We start from the raw sequence: 26706 nt of genomic DNA on the forward strand, positions 1-26706 counted from the left end.
TCATGGCGTGGATCGCTTGAATGAGGAATCTACGTATACATATCTATGACCCGGCCGGAATTTTGACCTCACACACGCTGAGATTTAGGCTGAGATTCAGTTTCAAAATGAATAGATTATGATTTGGAGCGGTTAGAAATAGTGAACCCACTCCAAAGAATTAATTAATTTCGCATAGGAAATCACCCCATTATGTTCATTCTTTTCCATTTGGAGTCTTTTTTCATAAACAAGTAATTTACTCATAGCAAGGTATAATATTTGCAGTTTGTATGATTCCATAGCTATTGGTCACACGCATTAATGTGGCTGATAACTTGTAGGCCCTGGGCTGCGTTTAAGTCCAGTTTTTTTATGCCCTTCTCTCACTAACTTCCCTCCATGTAGGCCTATGTCATTACTTATGTTGCAGTTGAGTGCCCACTTCTGGCATAACCTAATATGTTGCAATGTGTTTAAATGAATCTGCTGTGATGTCACAATGTTGCATTGTCTCTATGGGTCTGCCTGAATTGTACATATTGAGTAGACTTGCTCCCTCTGTCAAAATCGAGAGGTTGTGGGTCTGTCCAAATAAACTTCCCTTCACCCTCGTCACAAAGTTGAACGCACTTCAAAATAGCGGAGATGATTCCTCAGAGAGGAAGTGCTTTGGGAAGTCTGCAAGTGTATTGGTGCTTCTCATTTCTCATTTGTGCATCCTCGCTTCCTTTCCTCGCTTCCTTTCCTTTCCTCACGTCTCAGCTCCACCCCCGTAAGATGCGAGGGAAGGCTGCAAGGAAATAAATTGAAGACGGAGGAACTGAAAGAAAAGCTTGATCACTTGAGTGTTACTAAAGCATTATCAGCTGCTCTCAAGGGATCTGCCCTTAAGTTGTTGAAATTTGGTTATTAAAGAAATTAATAAATAATTATAATATAGCAAGATCCCCTGTTGGTGATATATGGTTTATTTTAACTATTTTACCAAGGGTAAAGCATACATTAAAATTATTGTGACAGATGTGATGGGGAGGATAATTTATATGTGCGCCATGCTTCTCGACAAGACTGACTTCTGCATATACACCATGTGCATCCTCACTCATGACTCCTCTGGAAGTTTCCTCACTCCTCGTTCCTCGCCTGTAATTGACCGTTCACAAAGACCCGCCTCCTTTAGGCAGTGGCTCAGTGGTTCATGTAGGTTGTCTACAAACCGGAAGGTTTGTGGTTCAATCCCTGGTTCCACCTGACCAAGTGTCGAGGTGTCCATGAGCAAGACACCTAATCCCAGCTGCTCCCGACGAGCTGGACGGCACCTTGAATGGCTGACACTGCCGTCGGTGTGTGAATGGGTGAATGTGAGGCAATATGTAAAGCGCTTTGGATGGCCATGGCCCATGGGTCTGTTGAAAGCGCTTTATAAATGCAGTCCATTTACCATTTACCATTTAGTTACTATTGCTGTGTCTGACAAGCCATGGCACTTTCACGCCACACATCATGTTCTCACGCAGTGAAAATACTTAAGGAGCAAAGAGAACACTGATAACGCGCCAACAGACAGGACAGAGCAGGTTACTTTTGATATGAAACAAAGTCTCTTAAAAGTCTTTTAAAAAGAAATTTAAACAATAAATTCCATTTTGTGGCTCTTTAATGTGAACTTGTGACTGATCGATGTAGTGCCTCAGTTAAAGCTGCTTATGAACCGATCGTTCCTTCTAGTTAATTTATAGCATCAAAGAAACATGAATGAACATCAGAATAAATGTTGTTTCAACCACGAAAAGACGTCAATACACACCGTTTTTCAAGATCAAGTCCAACAACGTTAAATGATTAGTTCACTTCAAAATGAAAATGTCCTTTTATTTTACTCACCCCCATCTCATCCAAGATGTTCATGTCTTTCTTTCTTCAGTCGAAAAGAAATTAAGTTTTTTGAGGAACACATTCCAGGATTTTTCTTCACATAATGGTTTTCAATTGCAACCAAGATGTTGAAGGTCCAAATCAATGCAATTTCAATTTCCCAGACGAGGAATAGAAAAATAAAAAAATAAAAAATTATATATATATATATATATATATATATATATATATATATACTTTTTAACCTAAATTGCTCATCTTGCGCTGCTCTGAGGCCGCCAGTGATTGCGCAATCACGTTGAAAACATCACACTAGACGTAGGCATAAGCACCGCCCCCGTGTTTACAAAGCGCACATGTGAAGACTAATACAAATGCCCTTTAACAAAAAAAAAGGTCAAACAACGATGTTTGAAGTTGAAGATGGAGTGTTTTTTGGGAAAGGACGTTTGTATTAGCCCTCGCACATTTGGTTGGGAGGTACTTTCGCCTACGTCTAGTGTGAAGTCTCAACGTGATTGTGCAATCACTGGCGGCCGTAGAGCAGCGCAAGATGAGTTATTTAGGTTAAAAAGTATATTCATATGTATTTTTTTTTTTAATTACCGATCGTTTCGCTAGATAAGACCCTATTCCTCGTCTCTGAAGCCCTTCAAAGCTCTTTGAAACTGCATTGATTTGGACCTTCAACATTTTGGTTGCAATTGAAAACCATTATGTGAAGAAAAATCCTGGAATGTTTTCCTCAAAAAACGTATTTTCTTTTCGACTGAAGAAAGAAAGACATAAACATCTTGGATGAGATGGGGGTGAGCAAATTATCAGGATTTTTTTTCATTTTGAAGTGAACTAATGCTTTAATCTATCTACTAACACTCCTGACTGCTTTGACAGACAAAATTACGGACTGCGATTTATGATTGGTCAGATCGTCAACCTCAAAGGCCCCATTTTTTCAGTATTTCGTAATTTACTGGATAAGGATTAAAGGTAGGGTAGGTAGGATTTGGTTAAAAAACTTTTTTTTCCAAATTTGTTTAAACTTTCTTTATATATCAATACATAATTAAAATGTAAGTACTCTGAAAAAGAAAGTATGAAAATTGAGTGTCTGTAGACCTCTCACGACTGTTTTAAAGACAGCTCATTATTTCCATTCACTCCACATTCTCCCTTCTGGGCTCTTTCCAAAGCCACACCCCCAAAACACATGAATGCGCCACGCCGACCATCAGCTGAAAGAGTTTAGACAGAGGGTAGTAGCTAAAGCTGACTTAGTTCTAAAAAAAGTTCCTGGATGCGGTGTACTAGCTTTTACACATGCATTTTGTTATCTAAAGTTACATTTTGCGAAATTCAACACGACAGCGATCAACTTGAGCTAAGCATATTGAGTATTTATCATCTCTACTAATGGTTCGCTAAGTGTATAACATTGTAACTTTATGCTAAGTAATGTTATGTTAGCTATATTAGGCAGCTACGTGTGCTAGTGATACATGCTTCATGAAAACATAAACCAAAAAAATGTATACTCAAAATGAAAGATTACATGTCCAGCAGAAATACAGCCTCTTGAACTCAAATCAAACGGGTGCGCCAGGGTTATCAGGTTTTCACAACAAAATCCGCCCAATTGCTACTCAAAACTAGCCCAAAACAAGCCCAATCGTGTTTCTCCGGTAAAACTCGCATTTGGGGGGTAAAATATGTGCCTTTTTGGTAGGGCTGCCTGCTAAAATTCGCAAATCCCGGGGCAAAATATCACATAATTGGGGTCGCTTCAACCCGCGGACATGAAAAACAGCCCGCGGCAACAGTGTGGAAGTAGCCCGACCTGGCAACACTGGGGTGCGCACATGTGGGCAGATCCTGTAGCAAAAGGGGTGGTAGCCATGGTAGCGAGAGAGAGTGACAGGCGCCCAAGCCAATCACTTGTTTCGGCCAGAACAAAAATAATGAGCGGTGTTTATTGCAGATTAAAAAGTCTAGAGTCACTCGATTTTTATACTCTCTTTTTCAGAGTACTTACATTTTAATTATGTATTAGAATATAAAGAAAGTTTAAACATATTTGGACAAAAGTGTTTTAGATCATTCTTACCTACCCTACCTTTAAGAATAAGGATTTAAAAAAATAGTATTTACTCTATTTCTTCCTGATCAAATATTTTAGAGCTTGAAGCTTGAATCGTGCGGCCGAGTCTGTACCCATTTTCAAAAAACGTCTAAAGACACATCTTTTCCAGCAACACCTGACCGATCGAAAATAACACTTATCATTCTATTCATTGTCTGTCTGTCTAATTTATTTAAAAAAATAAAATTAAAAAAAAATCTGTTCTGTGCTAGACTAACTGAGACTTGTTACAGCACTTGCATATTGCTGATATTGTTGCCCTTCGACTGCTCTAGCTGCTTCTATTGCCCTAATTTGTAAGTCGCTTTGGATAAAAGCGTCTGCTAAATGACTAAATGTGAACATAAGGGTCAATCATATAAGCTTTCCTTTGATGTATGGTTTGTTAGGATAGGCCAATATTTAATATCTGAATTCTGAGGGTGCAAAAAAGTCTAAATATTTATCATGTTATTTATGCTAGGAAATTTACAAAATATAATCATAGAACATGATCTTTACTTAATATCCTAATGATTTTTGACATAAAAGAAAAATCAATCATTTTGACCCATACAATGTATAGTTGGCTATTGCCACAAATATACCCGTGCGACTTATGACTGGTTTTGTGGTCCAGGTTAACAAATGATCTAAAGAATGTTTTATATTGCATTTATAAGGTTTCACTTCTCCTCCATTTTCTCTCTAAAAAAAAAAATTGCTAATTGATGCAAAAGCCTCCCGAAAGTCTAGTCTTCTGCCAGGGAGTTGTTATGATGAATGCAATGAAAAACAAGGGAAATACAAAAGAGAGCACTCAACTATGTAGGCAGATTGAAGGAATGCGGGAGTGACTAGAAGACCACAGAGAGGACAAAAGTCAACAAGGGACTATTTAGTGGAAGGATACAGCTGCAGTTCCCAAAATGTCAACTTGACCACAAGACTTTGGACTTTAGCCAGGTTGTGGTCCTGGCTGTAGTTTCTTTGTGCATCTGTGCTGTGCTGTGTTTTTGTGAAAAACAACCAATCCCCATTATAATTACCTTTATTTTTGTGTTCATCCTAAGAGGAGAAGAGTTTATTTGACAAGAGTGAAAGACATCACATTTGTTTTAAACCTAGGCCTAAATCACAGACCGGAGATTCATGTACCTTGTCGAAACCATCGCTGCAAATATCTTACCACTTCCAGCAGATTATACCCTAACACAAACAAATATTTCAGGGGGCTGAAAAAATATGATGTTATGATGTTATAACCTGCAAGAAATATTGTAGGTCTTAGTTTTATGTCACCAACAGCATGAACAAAACAGTTGGTGCAGCAACAGTCCTGTCTGATGACACACGTGCCACTTGAGCACACATACTCAAAATTATTACACATTCAGTCCAGTTGGTGCTTTCTCCTCCAATTGTCTTTTTTTCTTGTGTTTTATTTGTTCCTTTGTTCAGTTTCCCGCCACTCCTTGTTTCCATGGTCACTACCATTATGAGTTCATTTAATTCAGCTGTGTCTGTTTAACTATCTTGTTTGTATTCACTATTTAAGTTCCTCTTGTTCACTTAGTCTTTGTCTAGTTACTAAAGCATGTGTCAAGTAAGTTTCATTCATAATAGGTGTGTTCGACATCGGCTGCGGCTGGATGCAACTGATCAATGAGAGTAGTGTGCAGGCGGGGAGGACCTGCAAACGGAGACGTGAAGTCGGACACTTTCTGCTTCCCGCAGTTTGCATACTTAATATCAGCTGAAATAAATGCAATATTTGGCAATACACAGATGTTTCGACATTATTGTCATGTAAATACTTTATGTACTGCTTAATACAGCGTCTGTTTGTTCAAGAATAAAGTTCAACAGGCCTACACTATCAATGAAGTGGGGTCTACGTTTTTAATCAGTTTTATTTTGATAAACATGACAATATAACATCGCGACTACATGAAAGGAGGTTTTACTGTTATAAAAAAACAGATTTGTGCGCATTAGTGGAGCTGAAGGTTTTAGAATAAACACGAAACACACGTGATCGCTGTCATGCGGTAAATCTGGCCAATCTTGGACTGTGTCATCAGAGTCCGTGCAGCCTCATGCAGCTGCTCTGGAGAAACTGCACCGGCTGCTCTCGAATCGCTCTCGCGGCAGTTGAGAGAGTGTGTCTGCTTCCTGAACAATGCTAGGAAGACTGTTCCAGAATTTAGGTGCTAAATAGGAAAAGGATCGACCGCCAGCAGTTGATTTTGATATCCTAGGAGTCAGGACCTAGGTATTATCAACGGGCCATAGTTTTGAGACTGCAATAAACGTGATGGAGTGTAATGCGTTAAGAGCTCGCTCAAGTACCTACTCGGGAGCTAAACCATTCAGTGCTCTGTAATAAGCCATTCAGTGCTCTGTAATAAGCCATTCAGTGCTCTGTAATAAGCAAGATTTTAAAATGTAGGGGAGCGCGGGGCACAACCTAACGCGGGGTTAGTTGTAACACGCATGTTTTAACCCTTTCCACACATGCCAGAATGACGAAAATTAGTGTATTTACTAGTTGCCATATCAACATTATTTAGAGAGAAAAAAATAGCGCCAACATTAAAAAATCTCTGGAAGATATTACTGAACATGTTTTTAACCATAGCAAAAGTATTGCCCAGATAGCAATGAGTCGGCGGACCACCGGCGGTGATCCGGCGGCTGTAGAAGCGTCAGAATTGCGTAATCGCAAACATGTTTGACGGCGCACCGCCGGCGGCAGCCGCTTTTTAAAAGCGGCAGCCGGCTTCCTACCGCCTTCGTACCGCCGCCGGCCCGCAGGCAAACCGCCGTTCCGCCGCCTTTATACCAGAAGGCGGCCCGGCGGAGGCAAACGCTTTTTTCGAACGATCTGCCTCCGCTTATTGTGTAATAAATAATATATATATTTATTTATTATTCATATATTTGTAACATGCAGTTTATGATGGATAATAATTGAACAAACCAGATAAATTCCCATTTGGCATTTTTATTCCACATTTCAAAGTACATTAACTGTCAATGATACAAGATAATATAAATTAAATATAACAGACAATAAATAAGCTTAAATAGGCCTATAAATAACAAAAAACATTTACTAAAGAACCTGCATGTTTCCAATTAAATTTTGGTTTAAAAAAAAAAAAAAACAGCCTTACAAGCAAATTATAACACTTACAATATTTGTTAATAACAAATAGGTCAGCTCTGGGATGAAAAGAATTACCATTAAATATTATATCAAATAATGAGGATATTTGGTACCAAAGAATGTGCAGGATACCAAATAAATCGAGGTATAACATCACATTTAACAAGCCATTTCTAACAATAGCATAAATGGTAATAATTTAGAGTAAAGCTCTGGAGAAGAATAGAACAGTAGTAGAACAGAACATTATAACAAGCCTGACTATGGGTTCTCCGGTTTTCCCCGACCTCCAGAATGAGGCAGCGCAAATTGGCTTATCTTCAGTGATTTCTTGTGCGCCTATATAAAGGACAAACAACCTCGCCATCCCATATCTATCCAAGGAGCTGCCTTCAAGGCAGGGTCACAGGGAATAAAAAAAAAGTAATTTCCACAGTGAACAGTGTGGATTGGGTGAGTGTAGCCTGAAACTTCTGGCTTCTTTAGGGGTCTTGATGTTACTGACTGCAGGATAAAGAAAGGGTTCCAGGTGTCAGTAGTCAGCCTAGGTGTAAGAGGTCGGCTGTGGGTCCCTCTCAGCTGTGCGGCGTCTTTTTCCACCTTCACGATCAGATGCTCCTTTCAGGTAACGCATAGCGCTAACCTGGACCGCCTCATCAGTGGCATCCTGGGTCGCCGGGTTCTTCCGGATGGCTCCTGTAGAAAATACAGATCTGTCATTCCATGTGAATGTCATAAGGCCACACACATCTACTTAAATATATAACAAATTTATATATTTATATATATATTACTTTGAACAATGGTCTTCAGGAACATGTCTCTAAAACATGCTTTATCCCCTACACCCGTCCAGGTTGTATTAATGGAAAGGTGATTAGAGAAGATACTCTAAAGCATTCGCCACACGGTTGTCTTTAGGTCCCTCCCACATTTGATTGCCAAAAACCGAAGCTGAAAATACAAAAAAGTGTTACAAATTACATATCTCTGAAGCTTCTCATACATAAATATAAAAATGTGACAGGCTGTGATTCAGACTGTAGAATATGCAGTGTACAATCTTAAATTTTACTTTTTAGATTACCCTACAGCATTATAAACAAAATCAGCACACTTACTGGAGCTCTTTATCCTGCCTCAAACTGTTGTCAAGCAACGCCAAATGGGTTGTCTAGGGGGAGTAACAGACCCCCTGGCAGGGATAACTCTCCAAAAGACACATTGGCACTGAAATGTTGCAGCATAGTGTCCATTTTGTTGTCCATGCTATGCACAACATCGCCAAACTCTCCAAGACGTCGCAGCATTAGGGTCTGATCTGCACCTACAGGGGTTCACAGAATAAAAGAATAAAGCAGTCAGTCCTGGTCCCTCAACTACTAAACTATGACATTTACAACTAGGTCTACTACATGTACAGGTGGCCCCAGTGGGAATTAAACCAACAACCACAGGTGTTGTTTGCAAGTTGTACCTGATTGCCCAGTACGAGCAAACGTCGTCAACATTGTCCCAACTTGCTTCACCTGCTCATGAAGTGAGCCGCTGTCATCCGAAGCTACAAAATGAAAGGCATTTGGTAATTTTGGACCTACATCACAGTCAAAAAAGTAAAATTTAAGAAAGAGTGCATGTTCTCACCTGCTCGTGCATTGCTTTCCCTCAGGGCTTGGTTCTCATTCTGGAAATCTACATAAAAAATATTTTATTTTAATTATATATATATATATATATATATATATATATATATATATATATATATATATATATATATATATATATATATATATATATATATATATCAACAACTACAGGCACAATTTTCCATACTGTTAAAGTTTCCAACATCTGCAATTTCCTGTTTGTCCATCTCAACTCCTTTCAATATTCTTCTCCTTATAGCCCAGTAACTAGACATTGTGACTAACAATTTATTTACCTTGAAAGCCGAAACGATTGTCCAACAATAGGTCTCTTGGATGAAGATAACCGATTGTGCTCTGGTCAAGGTATCTGCAAGAAAATGTGAACAAAACCGCATTAACGTTAAATACAGAATATACAGTAGCTATGCTGTGGGGGGAAAAACTGGTCAGCCAAATGTGGAACAGTAAAATGTATTCATTCAGTGTAGTGATTCAAGTAAACTGCATTGTCCTCAAACATAATAAGTACAGCAGTTCAGAGAAATAACTCATAAATGACCTTAAATGCTAGAAGAACAGTAGCAACACAGCACATGTTAGCTAACACTTGCTAAAACTGACCTAACGTTAGCAGCATGCTTGTTCGGACTAACAAAATAATTTAAATAACCTATATACATCATTCTGTTTTGTTAGAAAACACCAAAAGTTAAACTTAAGTCTTTCTAGATGTAAAGCTTTGGCTAACTTACCTACAGTAGCTAGATACATTTTAACATGTAGAACATGCTTGAACTCAGTGTGTAAAAAAGGCGAAACAGCACGTGTTAGCTAACACTGTGTATTGTGCACTATATCAGCGTGCGTGTCTGAACAAACTAATTAAAACAACCTACCGGTATATACATCAAAAATGAACATAATATTGTGTGACACAAAAAGGAAACATGTACTTACTTAAACGCTCGTAGTCGAGGATATTTTCTGATCTCCTCTCTTCAAATACTAAAACCATGTGATGAGCGGCCGCTGTTGGTAAATCTGTATGTTTTACCGGTTTGTCTTCCGTCTTTTTTAAGTATACTGCCCCTCTCGGCCGGTGGAGGTACTTCTCTGTTTTTTTTATTTTATTTTTATTTAAATTAGTACATGTATAGACAAGTACAATACAAAAAGTACAATGAGAGAAAAATAAAAATAATAAAGCATTGTGGTACAGTTCCGAATATGTAGAACAAAGAATAACAACAAATGTAACACTGTATATAAAATAAATAATAAAAATAAGAATTCTGAGATAGAAAATACTTTATAATATTAAGGCAGTCACATGAAATTGAAAAGCTTTCAGGTTTCTGTTTTTGTAAGCTTTTTGTTTTGCGACCTCATGTTTGAGAGGGTTTCAAATATTGTAAAAATCAGCTTTATAAGAGGTAATATTAGAGGGCTTCTTTTGAGTTATTCTTGTCTTATGAATGTAGAATTTTTCCTAAATAATTAATAATATATTTTTGTTTTTCAGAAAAATATGGGTTTTGAAAACAAAGTAAAATGTCATGAAGTTAGTTCTAATTTTTTGTCATGTCTATTTTAAAGTCAGTCCAAAAAGAAATAGAAAAAAGGCCAATACAAAAATAAGTGTTATCCTAAAATGAACTTTCAAACTTTCTTAACCCTCCTATTATGCTAAAAAAAAAAAAAGTATTACATCCATTATGGGTCAAATTGACCAACACTGTTTAAACACACTCGACATGCAAATAATCAAGTGAAAATTTAAATGTAATTTCCTAAACCTAACCTTATCATGGAATCAAGAGTCAAGAATCTGTTATAAACCCTAATGGCTTTGGAGCAAAAAAAACTAATATTTGATATAATTCACATATAGGCTATTATGATTTTATAATCGCTTCAAATGTGAGAACTAGTTAAAATGCTGTCAGTTCCACTCTATTTCCCAACAAGCCAAACATAGCCAACGTGGCTGGTCGAATTTGAGAGTAGAAATCCTTGTATTTCACAGCGGCTTGCCGCCAGCCGGCCGCGGTCCATTAGGCGGAGGCAACCGCCAGAGAAAAATGTCGGAGTAGTAACGGCTAGTCGGCCGCGGCATCTCGCAAGAAATGGGAGTGACGTATTCGGCGGCAAACGTTTCATCACCGCCAGCGGGACAGCTTAGGGCCGGCGGCAAAAAGAAGCCGTGCCGATATTTTTTGCTATCTGGGTATTGGACATTTCTCACTTAAGTTTAGTTTTCATCTCTGTTTTTTGTGTTTATTAAAAATAAGACAGATCCGATAATATTTTAATATCTTTTATTTAACAGTTGAGATCGTTCTTTAATGCTGATCTTACCAGCAGAAGACAAGAGCCTGGTTTAAATCCCAGTTGCGCAGATGGGGTGCGTTAACTGCATTACAATGAGCCCCTATTAGAAATATGATATTCTATACTTTTATTAATTATTTTGAGAAACCATAAGAAAAGAGTGAATAATGTCTTGGAGTTAATGTTCAGAAATGATTAATTATTATTATGTGTTTGTATGATGTGTTTGTAGTCAAACTCAAAAATGCTTATATTTTTAATGATTCAAAAAATGACTATTTTATTTAAAAAAGTTAATAATTGTATTTTGTTGACAAACTATTTTATTATTTCTTGTATATTTTTTTGATTATATCAACATTTTAAGCTGTTATGTGGTCATGTTACATTGTGCCCCACCACATGTTGCAATGTAGGCTACCCTACCTATGTTGTCACATTTCACTTCCATTCTTTCGGGGTAAATCAAGAAAAAAGTATACACTGTATTAATGAAACAAAACCACATAATTGTAGTAGACATGTCAGCCATTAATGTGGGAAAAAATAAATACTCTGAACCCCAAGTAGATTTACACAAACTGAGAAAGTCAAAAAGCGTTAGGTTGTGCCCCGCTCACCCCTATGCAATTTAATAGGGAGCCAATGCAGTGTTGACAGAACCTGGCTAATATGGTCATACTTCCTGGTTTTAAGAACTCGAGCTGCGAGTCAACGGAGAAAGTTCATTTTCACTAGTTGCTTGCAAAAGGAGAAAAGGGTTTGTAAAACGATTCGTTGTTAGGCTATTGCGTGTAGGTGTGTCTCATAAGATTTGTCTACAGTCATATTGAAAGTGAAAGCAGATCTCCTTTACAAAGGCTGTCCTTCATGCTTCGAGAGGTTGTATTCTCGTTTCCTTGTCCAGTTGAAGAGCATTTACACTGTAAGTTTTCTTTAATTTTTCGCCTATATTCGATGGTGTTATTTTTGAATATCCGTAAGGTTGAACCGTAGCCTACGTGTTGTACGGTTTAGTGTAGGCTAAACAATGCGGTCAAATACCGCGTAAATAGGCTACTGACCCGCTAAAAACACAGAGGCAGTATTCGGGCACATTAATGGAAACTGATCCCACTCTTATTAATCATGAGTAACCCCTATGGCTCTTAACATCTATTTGGTAGGTTTTTCTATTAATGCGTTTCATACACGGAAATAAAAGCTGCGCATATGCGTCAACATAACTGAAATTATAGTTATATAGGCCTATTGTAATATGCTATAGGCTACCCTACCAACCCCTTTTCATTAAGTGTATAAAGTCGTTACTTTATCTAACAGCACAAAATGAACAACAGGAGGATCAAGTGAAGGCAGGTTGCAACTTTTGGTTTAATAATTTACAATAGGTTAGAAAAATGCGAAAGGGTAACACTTTATAGAGAGAAAGGTTGTAGTTTGCAGATGGTAAAAATAAGTCTAATTTGAATGTGGAGATGGATGTAAATTAATAAATACACGTAATGATTTAGCACTCTTATTAGGCTGATATTATTATTAATTATATTGCATATTTACTTCTTAAATCATTATCAGCATTAAGAATATGTAATATCTCTATTAAAATTAATTACTTATGCATGTCAATGTTTATCCACCATGTATAATTTATGTATCATGTTGAAATGCACAACATTTTCTGACCATATTTACTGACCAAGCTTTATTTATTTGAATAACAATAACATTGTAGGCTACTTAGTATTGCTTGCTGAAACCCAGCCTGAACTTTTGCTATAGTAAAGATAACGATTTTTACTTTTCCTTTCAGAGTAAACATGTCTTCAGTAATGGTTATGGTACTTGTAATATTTCCTCTCTTCATCCCTGCTGTGAGGCCCAGTGAAGGTACAATGCATTGATATTCAGAGATATATTGGATTTGTATAGTAGCATTATTGTCACAATAATGTTTGTATCCAGTAGAGATTAAGATTGTTTGTTGTGCTTAGAGCAGTTTCAAAGAATGTTCTGGGCTCAATGCAAGTTAGTTATTTTTTTAATTGTAAATTATTTTCTGTGGTTACCATGCCACAGATTCTGACAATATATACTTGTATCAAACTCTGAACATTCCTTTAACTATTTAGTTATGCTTTCACTAAAATACCATAATGCAGTTTTTATGTTTGTACTCTATGTTCAACAGATTTGTGGGATTTGGAATGCCTACCTACAGTTGGAATTGTTGCTCAGACCACAGTTATCAGCTGCTCTTTCAGAGGTGTTAAAGATATCAAAATAGTTGCAGTCATTTTAACAAAAATCCCACAGGACAAGCCACTTTTGATAATACATGAGGGAAAAATAGAAGGAGATCAACGCTTTTGTCTTAAAAACCAAGCAATGGATCCATCACTGCAATTCTCTGACACTATGTTTTCTGATGAGGGTAAATATCTGTACAAGGTTGTAACAGACAGTGGAGTTAAAACATTACAAATTAGCATCAGTGTAACAGGTGAGATTTAATTTCTTCAGTCATATCAAATAAAATAAAATCTAATTCTTAGCCATTTTGTTTTAATAATGGTTATTATAATACCTTTCTGCTTTCTTGACACTTCTCAATGTTTTTTCCCCACTCAATAAAGCCAAGTACCAAAATCCAATCACAAGCACATGGCCTCATGAAATACCAGACCAAGGGCCCGTCGACCTTTACTGCAATGCTACTGATGGCTACCCAGCAGGCTTCATCCATTGGTTTGACCGTTCTGGAACTAATTGGACCATAAATTCAGAACTGACAAAAGCCACCAAGGACATCAATGGTTTAAAATCTGTGGCTTTGTCTAGCAAACTGACTTTTAAGTCTATTGACTTGGGCCTGGCGCCATTTACATGCATCGTCTTTAACAGCAAATATGTGAAAGATGGAGAAAGCACATTACTCCCAAAACCATCCAAGCGTAATTAAGCTTTATTTCTTACCATCTCTTATTTGAGTGCTTATAACATAGCTAGAAGGTTGTGTAAAAAATTATCTGCTGAAAAGATTTGCTTACATATTTAGCCATATGTCAATAGGTTTAACAGTAGCACTGTTTCAATGTTTACATAATCGTATCATTAGTTCTGAAGATCTACTTTCTCAATGTGAAGACAGTGGGCATGTTTTGAGACAAAGCAAATGTGTAGAGAGCTGGCCATATTATGGGATTTTATTAGTATAATTTTTTCTTAGCAATGTAATTTACAGTTTTACAATAAAGCACTGATATTGCCACATATCTGCATAGGCTTCTAGAGATATCTCAGGTTATTGTGAGTCAGCACATTTCTAAAACTGCCCATTGTCCTAAAGTAAATCTTGTAGTACAGTATATATATATTTCAACATTGTCATGGATAATATGTGCTGGTGTCAATTGTATGTATATTGTTTCCTCAGATGATTCTAACAAGGAATCTTCACCATCTAATACAACACACATTGTCGCTGGTGTGATGGTCATTGGATCACTTATTGTTGGTCTTCTGTTTGCTCTGTTGTGTTTCCGAAAAAGAAATGTTCAACGTGAGTATATACTTAAACATTTGTTCTAAAGAGACTGTTGAAAACTGAATTGTTGTTTACTCTTATTTTCTATTATATACACATTTCAGTGATTATGTCTGAGTAAGGATTTCGCAGCCAAAAGGGGAAATGTGGCAATGCTTAAGTTTAGAAACTAGAGGCCTCAGCAGATCTTGTCTAAGGGGAACTGTTGCGTTACTGAAATACCTCAGATAGCACATACAGTACTTCCTTTTCATGATTTATAAAGTCATAGTCATTGACTTCTGTTTAGGTTAAGCTGCAGTCAACTATAGGTTTTTGGTGAAGTGGTGTTTTCACTTCTCTATAGTTCTCTAATTAAAAGTTCTTCAACAATAGAGGTTTGAGTAGTCATTAGTGATATATAATTTTGCACTGGATTTATTCACAGATGGTAGACGACCTTCTACCCTCTATCCTATTCTAAGTATGTTACTCAAATGCATGTCATTTTATATTAACAATGGTGTTGTTGGGTTAAACATCCTCTCTGTTAGACATTTTTGTTTCTGTTTCAACAATTAGTTGCAGCTTGAAATATAGATTCTCTCTGTGGATCATTTCTGTTTCACTTTCCCACTTTTCCATGTGTTCATACTTAGCCTAATCTGAGTGGTGGGAAAGTACAGCAACTCTGTCTTGTTCTAATAAACATTGGAAACAGATGTTCTCTCTCTCTCTCTCTCTCTCTCTCTCTCTCTCTCTCTCTCTCTCTCTCACTCTCACTCTCTGGGTTTGGGAATGACACTTGAAGTGCCCTAGCTTTTTCTTATCAATTAATAATATACAACATGTGTTTTTAAATAGGTTATGAATCAGGAAATACTGCTGAAGATGATCTGGAAACAGGCAACATCACGGTAGGCCCACAGTTCATTTCCGCTTTTAGGCACAGATCAAAATAATATTATGATTATTACAATTTAATATTAGTTAATAGTTAACACATTGTTTATTTATTTTAGCTCATAAGTTATGTTATTGACTTCTCTATTTGTATTTTTTTGTTTGTTTGTATTTTTTTAGCCCTAATCTTTGAAGCTTCCACTATCAGCAGATGAAATTGAAACTAAGCCCTGATTTTCATACAGCACAGTCACAATGGTCAGCAGAGCCACCATTTCACTAAAGCAAAAGTGAAGGCATAAAGAAAATGGCTGCTGCTTCAGCTTTTTGCAATATGTGGGGAAGTAATGACAGCCTAACATATCTAATAACACTTTTCAATAAGGTTTTGTTTGTTAACATTAGTTCACTACATTATTTAGCACGAACTTACAATAAACAATCCTTTGACAGCATTTATTAATCTTAATCTTAAACAATAACTGTATTGTATTATTAACTAACATTAACAAAGGTAAATTAATGTAAGAAATACTTCACTGTTAGTTCAAGTTCGTTAATGCATTATCTAATGAGACCTTATTGTAAAGTGTTATCGCTTTTCTTTACATTTACAAACAAATGTGGGTTTAGGGAGCATGTAGGGAGCACTGTACCTGACAAATTCATCACTACATCCATGTAAACATGGAGTTTTCAAACTGGGGTCTATAGAGCCATGGAGGTGAAAATTTGAGTAAAGATTTTTACAAAATGTTTTTTTCTATGGTTGTCACAGTTAATTTGACATTAATTAAATATGTCAACATGGTATCTGGTCAGAAATCATGATTCATTATGCATGATTATTTTGAATTAACAAATAAAAAAAGGCATATTATAGTGCTGTCAAACCGATTAATCGCATCCAAAATAAAAGTTTGTGTTTACATGATATCTGTGTGTGTACTGTGTATAATTATTATGTATATAAATACACACACATGCATGTAAATATTTCAGAAAAACATGTTATATTTTTTATTAAAAAAAATATATATATATATATATATGATAAACTAAATATACAGTATACATGCAAATATTTCTTAAATATATACATGCATGTGTGTGTATTTATATATACATAATAATTATACACAGTACACACACATATGTTATGTAAACACAAACTTTTATTTTGTATGCGATCAAAATCTCAAAATCTATAGATCTGTAAAAAGTGAGTTTTTTATGTTCACATTTTCACTCTTTTTGCTTTTTCAAATAAAGTTTCTGTAATTATGTTTGTTCTTATGCCATTGTATCACTGGTCATTTAACCTTTACCCCTACAAATAATTACTGTCAAACAAATAGTAGCACATTTTTTAAGTTAATTATTACATGATTTGTGTTGTGGTGATTTACCCAGTAATTACTGTAATTGTGAATACAACTGTGTGCCAATAAGATATTCCCGTTAAATCAAGGAATGTTGTGGTTTTGAAGTGGGAATGCTCTGAATAAAGGATGTGTATATTTTCATTCTTGATTTTTGAATATGATTATGAAAGATATGCCTCTTTGTAAAATGTAGCATGTAGAGATGCTTTTACACTCTTAAAAAATAAAGGTTCTTTGGCGAGGTGTATGGTTCCATGAAGAACTGTAAATATCCAAAGAACCCCTACATTGTGCAAAAGGTTCTTTTTAGTGTAGAAAGGTTCTTTATACTATAAAATGCTTAGGAAAAAATGGTTCTTTAAAGAACCTTTCCCAAAGCAGTTCTTCAGGGAACCAAAAATGGTTCTTTACTGTACAGCAATAAAAGAAAAGGGAAACTTTGTAACTTATCATAACACATGGATAACTGGTATCACCTCTTTAAAAAAAGGCAGATGTGTTTCTTGATTTTGAAAACATTTGGCTTAGGCCAAAACTTGAGGAAGGTCTGGGGGTATTGGACAATTTTTAATATTCTTCTTTTACTGTAACACATGTTTGAATTGAGTTTTTCCACTCCTCTTGTTTTAAATGAACAAAGTAAATAATGCTGAAAAAGAACTTCTAACAACTTTAATGATCATGGACACCAGTATTGCTTATCCATGCAGCTTTTCAAATTATACTTACATTTTTTATGCCGAACCAACAAGCAGCAAGTAAAGCTGCTTTGAAACAATCTGTATTGTATAAAACACTATACAAAGAAATATAGTTACGTTCCCAATTGGATTTAGGGGCAAATGGGAAGTAGGCCTAACGGTTTAAATCAAAGGTCAGCAACGGCAAAGAAACGTTTTGAACCGTTCTCAGTCCCAGCACTCAGTACACAAAGAAAAAGTTCAAATGCATTTATTTACAAAACACAAGTGATGACGTATATACAGTGCAAAGAGAACTCTAAACCAGGGGTTTCCAAACTGGGGTCCAGGGACCCCCAGGGGTCCTCCAGAAGGTTACAAGGGGTCCCCAGAAAATTTCAGAGAATAAAAAGACAAAGCAAAAATGGATAGTCTACCGAACATTCTGTTTCAGTTCTGTTTCTCTCCTTTCTTGGCATATACATACTTTCCGAAAATTTCATATGTTTGCTTTGTATCTTTCTAGTGAGTTTTTCTCACCATAGTCCCCTTTGTCTTGCTCACTGGGGTTATAAGGCAGTATTCTCAAGCGTTTTCTTCAGGAGCGGGTAAGGCCAAAAAAGAAAAGAAAAAAAACGAGAAAAAGATCGCTAGTAGTAGATAAATAACCTGCAGGGAAAATTCTCTAAACTTCCCAGCAAGCAATTTTGCATCTAAAAGATGGTTAAGTAAGTAAATGTCCACCCTGCCTGCCATAGAGCGTGAAAGATACATCTACAAACCTAATTTGGTCAATTTAAAAACATGTCCCTGCATTCTCCCAGCGTCAAATTGGTGTAAAACCCACCCAGTGGCCAGAGGTGTTTTTCCTGGACCTTTAGCCGACTCGTAGGCCTACCTCATCGAGTCACCAGGTAAGCCAATTAATGATTTTACTTTGTTTTTGAATCATGAATTACATACAATTACATGCATTTCCACTACTGGGGTGGAGTGTGAAGCTTTGATGGACAAGGAAGAAAAAAAAAAAAAAAAATTAAGAATTGAATTATTCTAATCAAACATGTATTCTTAAGATATTCTGATAAAGTAGATATTCAATAAAGCAAATTATTGTTCAGCAAGTTCATTAATGTCAACCTTTTAATTCCTACAACCTTAAAGGGTTAGTTCACCCAAAAATGAAAATTCTGTCATTAATTACTCACCCTCATGTTGTTGGACACCCGTAAGACCTCCGTTCATATTCGGAACACAAATGAAGATATTTTAGTTGAAAGCTGATGGCTGAGAAAGGCTTCAGACAGGCCTCCATTTGCATTCAGTACATTGACACTTCCAAGATCCATGAAAGGCACTTAAAACGTCGTTACAAAGTCCATCTCACAACAGTGGCTCTACAATAATTTTACGATGCGACGACAATAGTTTTTGTGCGCAAAAAAAAAATCAAAATAACACCTTTATCCAACTTGTTCTCGACTTCCGTGTATGCCTCCACGACGCATGCGCGAGAATATGACGCAGATCCGGCGTTCGGACATATGACCCAGAAGCGATTTGTTTACGAGCAGAGGAAGACGCGCGTGTCTAAGCTGTTGGATTCTACATTGATCGTGCTTTAGGTCTCGGCGTAGTTCTCAAAATGGGGCTTAAGTGTGTATTTCATGGATTCCCGAACGCCGGCGCTACGTCATATTCTCGCGCATGCGTCGTGGAGGCACACACGGAAGTCGAGAACAAGTTGGATAAAGGTGTTATTTTGATTTTTTTTTGCGCACAAAAACTATTGTCGTCGCATCGTTAAATTATTGTAGAGCCACTGTGGTGAGATGGACTTTGTAACGACGTTTTAAGTGCCTTTCATGGATCTTGGAAGTGTCAATGTACTGAATGCCAATGGAGGCCTATCTGAAGCCTTTCTCAGCCATCAGCTTTCAACTAAAATATCTTCATTTGTGTTCCGAATATGAACGGAGGTCTGACGGGTGTCCAACGACATGAGGGTGAGTAATTAATGACAGAATTTTCATTTTTGGGTGAACTAACCCTTTAAAAAAAGGGTAACTAAACCCCTGCTCAGAGCTTAACTCCACCCACTGGCAAATTTTGAAAAATGCTGGAAAAGTGGGCAGAGCCCAGCGGAGACAGAGGGGATGAACCGAGGGCGGGGCTGAGCGGAGGGCGTGCACCTGAGACCCGTAGTGACGGATTGATTGACAGCTGTCAGACTCGCGAGTCGCAAAGATGGAGAATGACTGGAGTGACGCCAGCTTTGCAACAGAGCGGTCATTTCTCCTACCTTCACCTGAAGTGAAAACCCGGAGCCTTATCAATGCGAGCCGCTGGCTCAAACTGCGTTAACTCCCGATGCAGACGATGCTAGTGAAGCAGCCGCGCAAGAGAACTGACCTAATCTATCTGCGTCCGCGGCAACCACTTGCGTGTCAGAGTTTGAAAGCGTGTCTCATGTATGAAAATGATCTGTACACATGACGGGCGGCAATAATATCGCAAGAAAAGCCTGACGTGTACTGACAACTGCTGACAACTGCATTATTTAACCGTATTTTCTTCAATACAATGTTAAAGCAAGTGTCAAGTCAGTTTCATTCATAATGTTTCTACTTCATGTAATATGACAGTTCATACTGGAGTGAAGCCGTTCTCGTCATGTGATTGGGGGAAACATTTCTGAGGGCGTGGTGAGCTCGTGCCAGGGGCGCGGATAGTGAGCCGTTGGAGGTACCATCCTACGTCACGATGTACCACAACGTCCAATAGGAAAATTCAACTGCAGTAGCCACCGTTCAACCTTAAGAGGGCAGCACTTTGGGGGTTTTACACCATATTTTATAGAATTAAAACACTTTATACTCAAATGTCAAAACATTTACTCGAATCAATGAACAGCATTAATAAAGCCCCAGTATTACAGATCATTAACTAAAAAAAGTTGGTTTAGGGTTTAGTTACCCTTTGAAGCTACACTGTGTGATATTTTCCCCCATCTAGTGGTGAAAAGGTATATGACCATCCAGTGAATATTAGTTTCTGTTCCTCTCAATTCCGATTTCGTTTTAACTCCTACGGTGGCCGATTTAGTCCAAGATTAACATGGCTTCCAGTTCAACCTCGTCCACATTCGACCATTGAGTGTTAAAACGCGAAAGGCGAAGCTTGAATTTACGGGTATGTCCCTCTTTGGCTAATGTACTTTCAAGATGGAGGGGCAACATGGCGACCCGCATTCGAACCCCTCACCCGTATGTATTTTCAATGGCCTATTATAAACTTACGAGAATACTTTATTTCTTGAAATAAGTAAATATACATTAATGAGCACATATATTAAGTGTTTTTAGCTAAGAATAAACTAAAAAAGTTACACAGTGTAGCTTTAAAAGGGCTTATTTCTGCTTTTGTAGGCTCATTTTGAAAATATAAGCACCTAATTTGTATGTGCAAACTAGGTGCCGGTGTGATGAGACGTCATGCTCGGCTAGATTCGCCTAGAGCTCGTGAATCATCGGAGTCGCGCGCGCTGTTGCAAAAAATGACCACCACGCGAAATGGGGTCTTGCGCACCCAACTCGCACGACCGCCCACCACCATTTGGGACAGGGCCAGTCACTGCCCAAGTACTGTTACAACTCAAAGTTCACATCTAGCCAAGTATAGTTCAAATCCCCGGATGTGTCCTTGATCCGACCCTTTTATCTATGGGGAGACTGCAGACCTGGAGCAGGCAGAAATAGGCTGAATCCGAAATTGCCCCCTAAACCCTCAATCACTATTCCCTACTTTAGTCCACTAATACAGTTCACTTGAAGGAGTGAATGAAAACGAGTGAGCGAATTCGGACAGCTGTTGTGTGTACATCAGCTGTACACTCGTTATTGCGGTGCAATGTGGGATAGAATGAGTGCACTCAATAACGTCCACTATGGTTTCGGACACCACTACAAATGGCTGTCCCCTCTAATAGTGACTTATTTAAGGGTATAAGCAGAGGTGGACAAAGTACACAACTCCATTACTCAAGTGAAAGTAAAAGTACTACTGGTCAAATATTACTCTGTTACAAGTGAAAGTTGTGAAAAACTATTTTTACTTTAGTAAAAGTACAGAAGTACAGCTTTTAAAAGTACTTAGTAAATTTCCTTTTTTATGTCAATGCATTATTTTATTATTGTTGCATTGTTGTATATAATAAATGCACGCTATGCCATGGTGGTTTAAGCCAGTCAGTGATGCTCCATCCGACATGCTAGCATACGACCACCTTGAACTAATTTAAATACTTAAAAGTTACAAAGCTTTTTACAAAGCTGCTGTCACTTTAAGGCAGAATTCACAAATCCTACACACTGATACACATCCGATATTCCCCCAACTGTTTACGTTCACTTAAGACATAATCAACTTTGTTACCGTGAATACTTTCCAAAATGAAAATTTTGACATTTGGTGTTTTGGTCTGTTTAAGTGCGAAAAACACACAAAAGAAAGCTCTATTCAGTACGCGTACTCTGACTGAACTGAGCTCTTTCATCATGCTTTTTCAGATTCAGCCATGTCTATGCTTCTCTTTCTCCCAGACATTTACATTTTGCAAAAAAAAATTAAATAAATACATTTTAAAGAAGAAAAAACAATCATCCACTGACTTGCACAGCAGCTACAGAAACGATTTTTGACTTCGAGGACCTTGATAGAAATGTAGTGGAGTAAAAAGTACGATATTTGTCTTTCAAATGTAGTGAAGTTAAAGTAAAAGTTTCCCTAAAAAATAATACTTCAGTAAAGTACAGTACACTCAACTCCAATCAATTTCATAGCAAAAGACGTTTTATGATCATTTTAAAATGTTAAATGTAGGCCTATGTAATATTCAGGAACACTGAATTAACGTCTTCATCGAAAGACTGGGTGATTTATGAAGTAGGCATGTCATAGCCTATATGGGGTCGGTGGAGCAGCATGTATTTGGATGAGAAAATGACACCTCTGGCCATTGATTCGGGTCGTTTATCAGTCACAGACTAAACTGACCCAATATGGCTCAGTGTTTCTATAGCTCTGCCGAGCGGCAAAAGTGATACCCTGACCAGGCTAAACTGGGTTAACCCCATGCATTTTAATTGTGGGGGAATGGGTATGATGACATAGCTTATTTCGTTTTATTGTAGCCTAAAATATACATGGGAGTGAGCGCGAGCTGAGTGACGCTAACAAGAACGCTGCTGTTCCATTAGCAGAGTAACGTTAGCTTGGCTACCGGACTTGTGTCCTCCCGTCCTCGGGAGTTCGTTCTCCTGAGTCCAACGTGAACTTGGGCGCGGGACAGGCGGAAGTACCGCTGACAGCGACCGTCATCCAGGCGCAGCTCCTGGGACGCCTTGAACGCGCACCTATTTCGCTTCAAACGCTCTATATGCGCGTCCAATTCGTCGTGGACGCGCGGGTGGATTCTAAATGTTCAAGCCTATAAATAGACGCGAATTTGACGCTCTATTCGCGTTCGGTGTGAACGCAGGAAAAAGAAGGGTCAGGGTATATTCTGGCAAACCGTTTGCCAATCGCGTCTAGCAATGGGCAAAGCAAACTGTTGTACACGCCATATACGAACACGTGATGGATAACTCGCCAAGCAAATCATTCGTTTACCTTTTCCCAGCGCGATATTGATGAAGGAATTAAGTATAAGAGAATGAAGCAGCAGGAGGCGTGTCAACAGTTAACAATTTCAAAGTTAAAGTTCGTAACTCAGCACTTGTATATCCTTTATGCCACGAGAGTGTGCAGCTGTAGCCTGTAAACTGTACATTATGTGCAAATATGTAGGCTACATAACTTAGGCGACCATACGTTCTGATACAGGTGTATGTGTGTGTGTATATATATAGGCTATATATATGTATATATATAATCTTTCTGTTCTATTGTGTCATTCATGTATGCATATACACTGAGCTCCTGAAAACCACAACAAATTCCTTGAGCTCATCCCCTCCTCCCATTTACATTTAAATTGTAAGTTTTAAGTTTAGCATGTAGATGGTGATGCTGCATCATCAGCCAATGTATTAAGTGAAAGTATTCATTAAAATAATAAATAACAATGAAGAGCTATTCTGTTTACTCCATTTATGCCCATTTTTAAATACCCATACACTCTAAAAAAAAAAGTCTCGTAATCATAAGGGAACCTTTTTTAGTGCTATATAGCACCAATTTTGTTGCTTCAGTGGTTCTTCAGAGGTGCTATATAGCACCTTAGTCAAAGAACCGGTGAAGAACCTCTGAAGAACCGCTGAAGAACCGCTGAAGAACCACTGAAGCACCAAAAATGGTGCTATATAGTACTAAAAAAGGTTCCCCTATGATTACGAGCCAAGAACTATTTTTTTAGAGTGTACTTTAATTGGAGATATGTAATAACAGCAACAGCGATTTAAATTGAATGATTTTACTCAAGTAGCCTAGAGGTTTTAATGAATATGTAGCTAGATATCTGTAATGTACAACTTTCTTATTGAATTATTTAAATAACCCCATGAACTACAACAGAGTGAGTTCCGGAAGCCATCCGCTCACATTACAACAGTAAAATTAGCAGAAAATTCCATCAATCAGAGAGTATAAAAAGGTAACAAAATAGCTCTTTAGCTCTGCCCTCTCCCATAAAGCACTGCAAATGACGTAATTGAGTTGATCTGCCTACGCTCACAAAATAACTACTGTAAATGTTTGTATGTATGTGCATATTTTGCAATATATAAATGTATTTTGTCTTTCAAAGATGTTTTTTATATTTGTATTGTGATTCACATCGTAGCTGTTAGCTTGGTTCATGGCTTTTTTTAAATGAGTGGAAAAAATACTTCCAGAAACCAGCATTTCTGAAAAAGGGGGTGGTCACTATAATGCACTCTGTAAGTATTATACATTTTAAAATAAAAACAAGTATTAACATGCCACTTTGTCTTCTGCCAGTTCTTGGCATTTTCCACAAATCAAATCCAAAAACATTAATGTGTCCACAAATCCCTCATTACCAAAAACCTATTCAGCATATTACAATGTCTTAAATTGCTATTTTCCAGAGACACAAATTTGATAAATGAACAAAACTGTTTCGAATGACTAAATCTCACAAATGCTGATATTCAGATGAAATTACAAAATTAAAAAGAGCACAGCCATTCATTAAAGGTGCAGTGTGTTTTTAGCAGCATCTAGTGGTGAGGTTGTGAATTGCAACTGCCCTCCGCTCACCCCTCTTTACGGTGGCCAACACAAGACAAAGATGTGGTCGTCTGAGACAGCAGAGAGTAGCTAGCACTCTGTAGAGAAGTTTGTCCGTTTAGGGCTACTGTAGAAACATTGCGGCACAAAATGGCGACTTCACTGTAAGGGTGATGTAGATATATATATAGCCTATATATATATTTGTTTTTTTAGTTTTTTTCGCTTTGGTACTATTTTCACAAGCAAGGTGTACATTTTCAAAACTCAGTACTAATATCACAACAGGTCAACAAAAGTGAACTTTTTTTCAAACATTTCAGCATATTTTCAATTGCGTTAGTACAATACACAAAACCACAAAGTATCCTTTTCACTACACAAAATAAGTGTTTCATTTACAGTAACTGCCTGCCTCTCTCTCTCTCTCTCTGTGTGTGAGAGATTTTCAATTTGTATAAGGGAGAGAAACATCAGACTGATCAGAAATCAGAAGAAGGGAGACAAATATAGCATTTTACATTACAGTATGCCATGTGATACTGTAAACAGATTACCATGGTATAGACTGTCACATTATTGTAACTCACCCTTATAAAGCTCAACTACAGTAGATTCAGTCATATGGTACAGTGAGAAGTGAGAACATTTATTGGCAGCAAACTCTGTTATAGCACAGAACCTCATGGCTGTGTCATAACTTTATCACACCTTTTGATAACACACGGAATACTATCACAAACATTATGGATTCAATTACATAAGTTAGGTAATGTAAGTGTATTTTCTAATTAGGCATATATAGCCTGTGTTACTGTAGATAATTCAGCAAAAAGGGTGATTTGAAACATGTATCTTGCATTGTTTGCTGTTGGATGAACTGATTGTTTAAAGTACTAAACTGAAAGAAGATCACACTGTTGTGTTTCGGTGATTAAACCAAATGTTCTCATTACATATTATAATAATCTTGTGATTGAAACAATGATTATGTGGACTGAAAATATGTGCAACTGAATGAAAGCATGAGATCAGGTTGTGAAAGAATGACGAGCTGTGTTACAATTGTGATCAGTTTGGATTTTTGTACTAAGAGTTTTGAAAATGTACTCCTTACTTGTGAAAATAGTACCAAAGCGAATAAAAAAAACTGTAATAGAAACAATTGCCTTTATATATTGAAAACTTGGTTTATGTATATTAAACTGCATTTCTGTCAATAGATCCTCATAAATACTACACACTGCACCTTTAAATTATATGAGATTTTGTTTCATCTATGGTCAAAAGAAAAAATGTGTGATGTGAGTGATGGATGGATGGAGTGATTGATGGAGGGAGGAAGGGAGGGAGTGATAGAGTGATGGATGAAGTGATGGAATGATGGATGGAGGGATAGATAGATAGATAGATAGATAGATAGATAGATAGATAGATAGATAGATAGATAGATAGATAGATAGATAGATAGATAGATAGATAGATAGATAGATAGATAGATAGATAGATAGATAGATAGATAGATAGATGATAGAACTGAAATAATGTTTACGTTATTTCAAATAGTTATGCACTAAAATAAAATTAAAAAGTCAACAGGATTTTTTTGTATTTATTAATAGTTAAATGTATACATTTTTGCATTGCTTTTAAAAAAATATTTACTAATAATTAGGAGTTTTCCTATGTGTTATGATACCATAACTAAATAAAGAAAAAAGTGTTTTGTATATAAGTATGTATATGAAAACGTTTCAATTAAATTACAAGAAATAAAATGTACACTGTAGCCTATGTAATATTTACCACCAGCACAGTCAGGTAGGCTACTTA

The 26706-nt window shown here is 37.1% G+C and overlaps 1 protein-coding gene and 1 long non-coding RNA gene across 4 annotated transcripts; one reads left to right on the forward strand and one right to left on the reverse strand.

Moving 5' to 3' along the window:
- Positions 1-6964: 6964 nt before the first annotated feature.
- Positions 6965-10594, reverse strand: LOC307140842. The gene is made up of 7 exons (XR_013818288.1): positions 9755-10594; positions 9091-9164; positions 8793-8840; positions 8626-8709; positions 8270-8475; positions 7943-8102; positions 6965-7844 (listed from the first exon to the last, which is right to left on the reverse strand). It is a non-coding gene; the product is annotated as an uncharacterized lncRNA (long non-coding RNA).
- A 1108-nt stretch (positions 10595-11702) lies between these two features.
- LOC307140841 (uncharacterized protein) lies at positions 11703-17083 on the forward strand. Of its 3 annotated transcripts, none has more exons than XR_013818286.1 (8): positions 11784-12053; positions 12942-13018; positions 13320-13631; positions 13765-14082; positions 14565-14690; positions 15519-15571; positions 15738-16439; positions 16701-17083. XR_013818286.1 is itself a non-coding variant. In XM_079840613.1 (7 exons), exons 2-7 carry the CDS (start codon positions 12949-12951, stop codon positions 15741-15743), a joined length of 885 nt encoding a protein of 294 aa, XP_079696739.1. In that variant the 5' UTR covers positions 11703-12053; positions 12942-12948; the 3' UTR covers positions 15744-16582. The 3 variants fall into 3 exon arrangements, 1 of the variants encoding a protein (XP_079696739.1); XR_013818287.1 differs by having other exon boundaries at positions 11788-12053; positions 15738-16334; XM_079840613.1 differs by lacking the exon at positions 16701-17083 and having other exon boundaries at positions 11703-12053; positions 15738-16582.
- Positions 17084-26706: the final 9623 nt, after the last annotated feature.

This window comes from Gobio gobio (assembly GCF_949357685.1).
Source record: "Gobio gobio genome assembly, chromosome: 17".
In the NCBI taxonomy this organism is placed as follows: Eukaryota; Metazoa; Chordata; class Actinopteri; order Cypriniformes; family Gobionidae; genus Gobio; species Gobio gobio.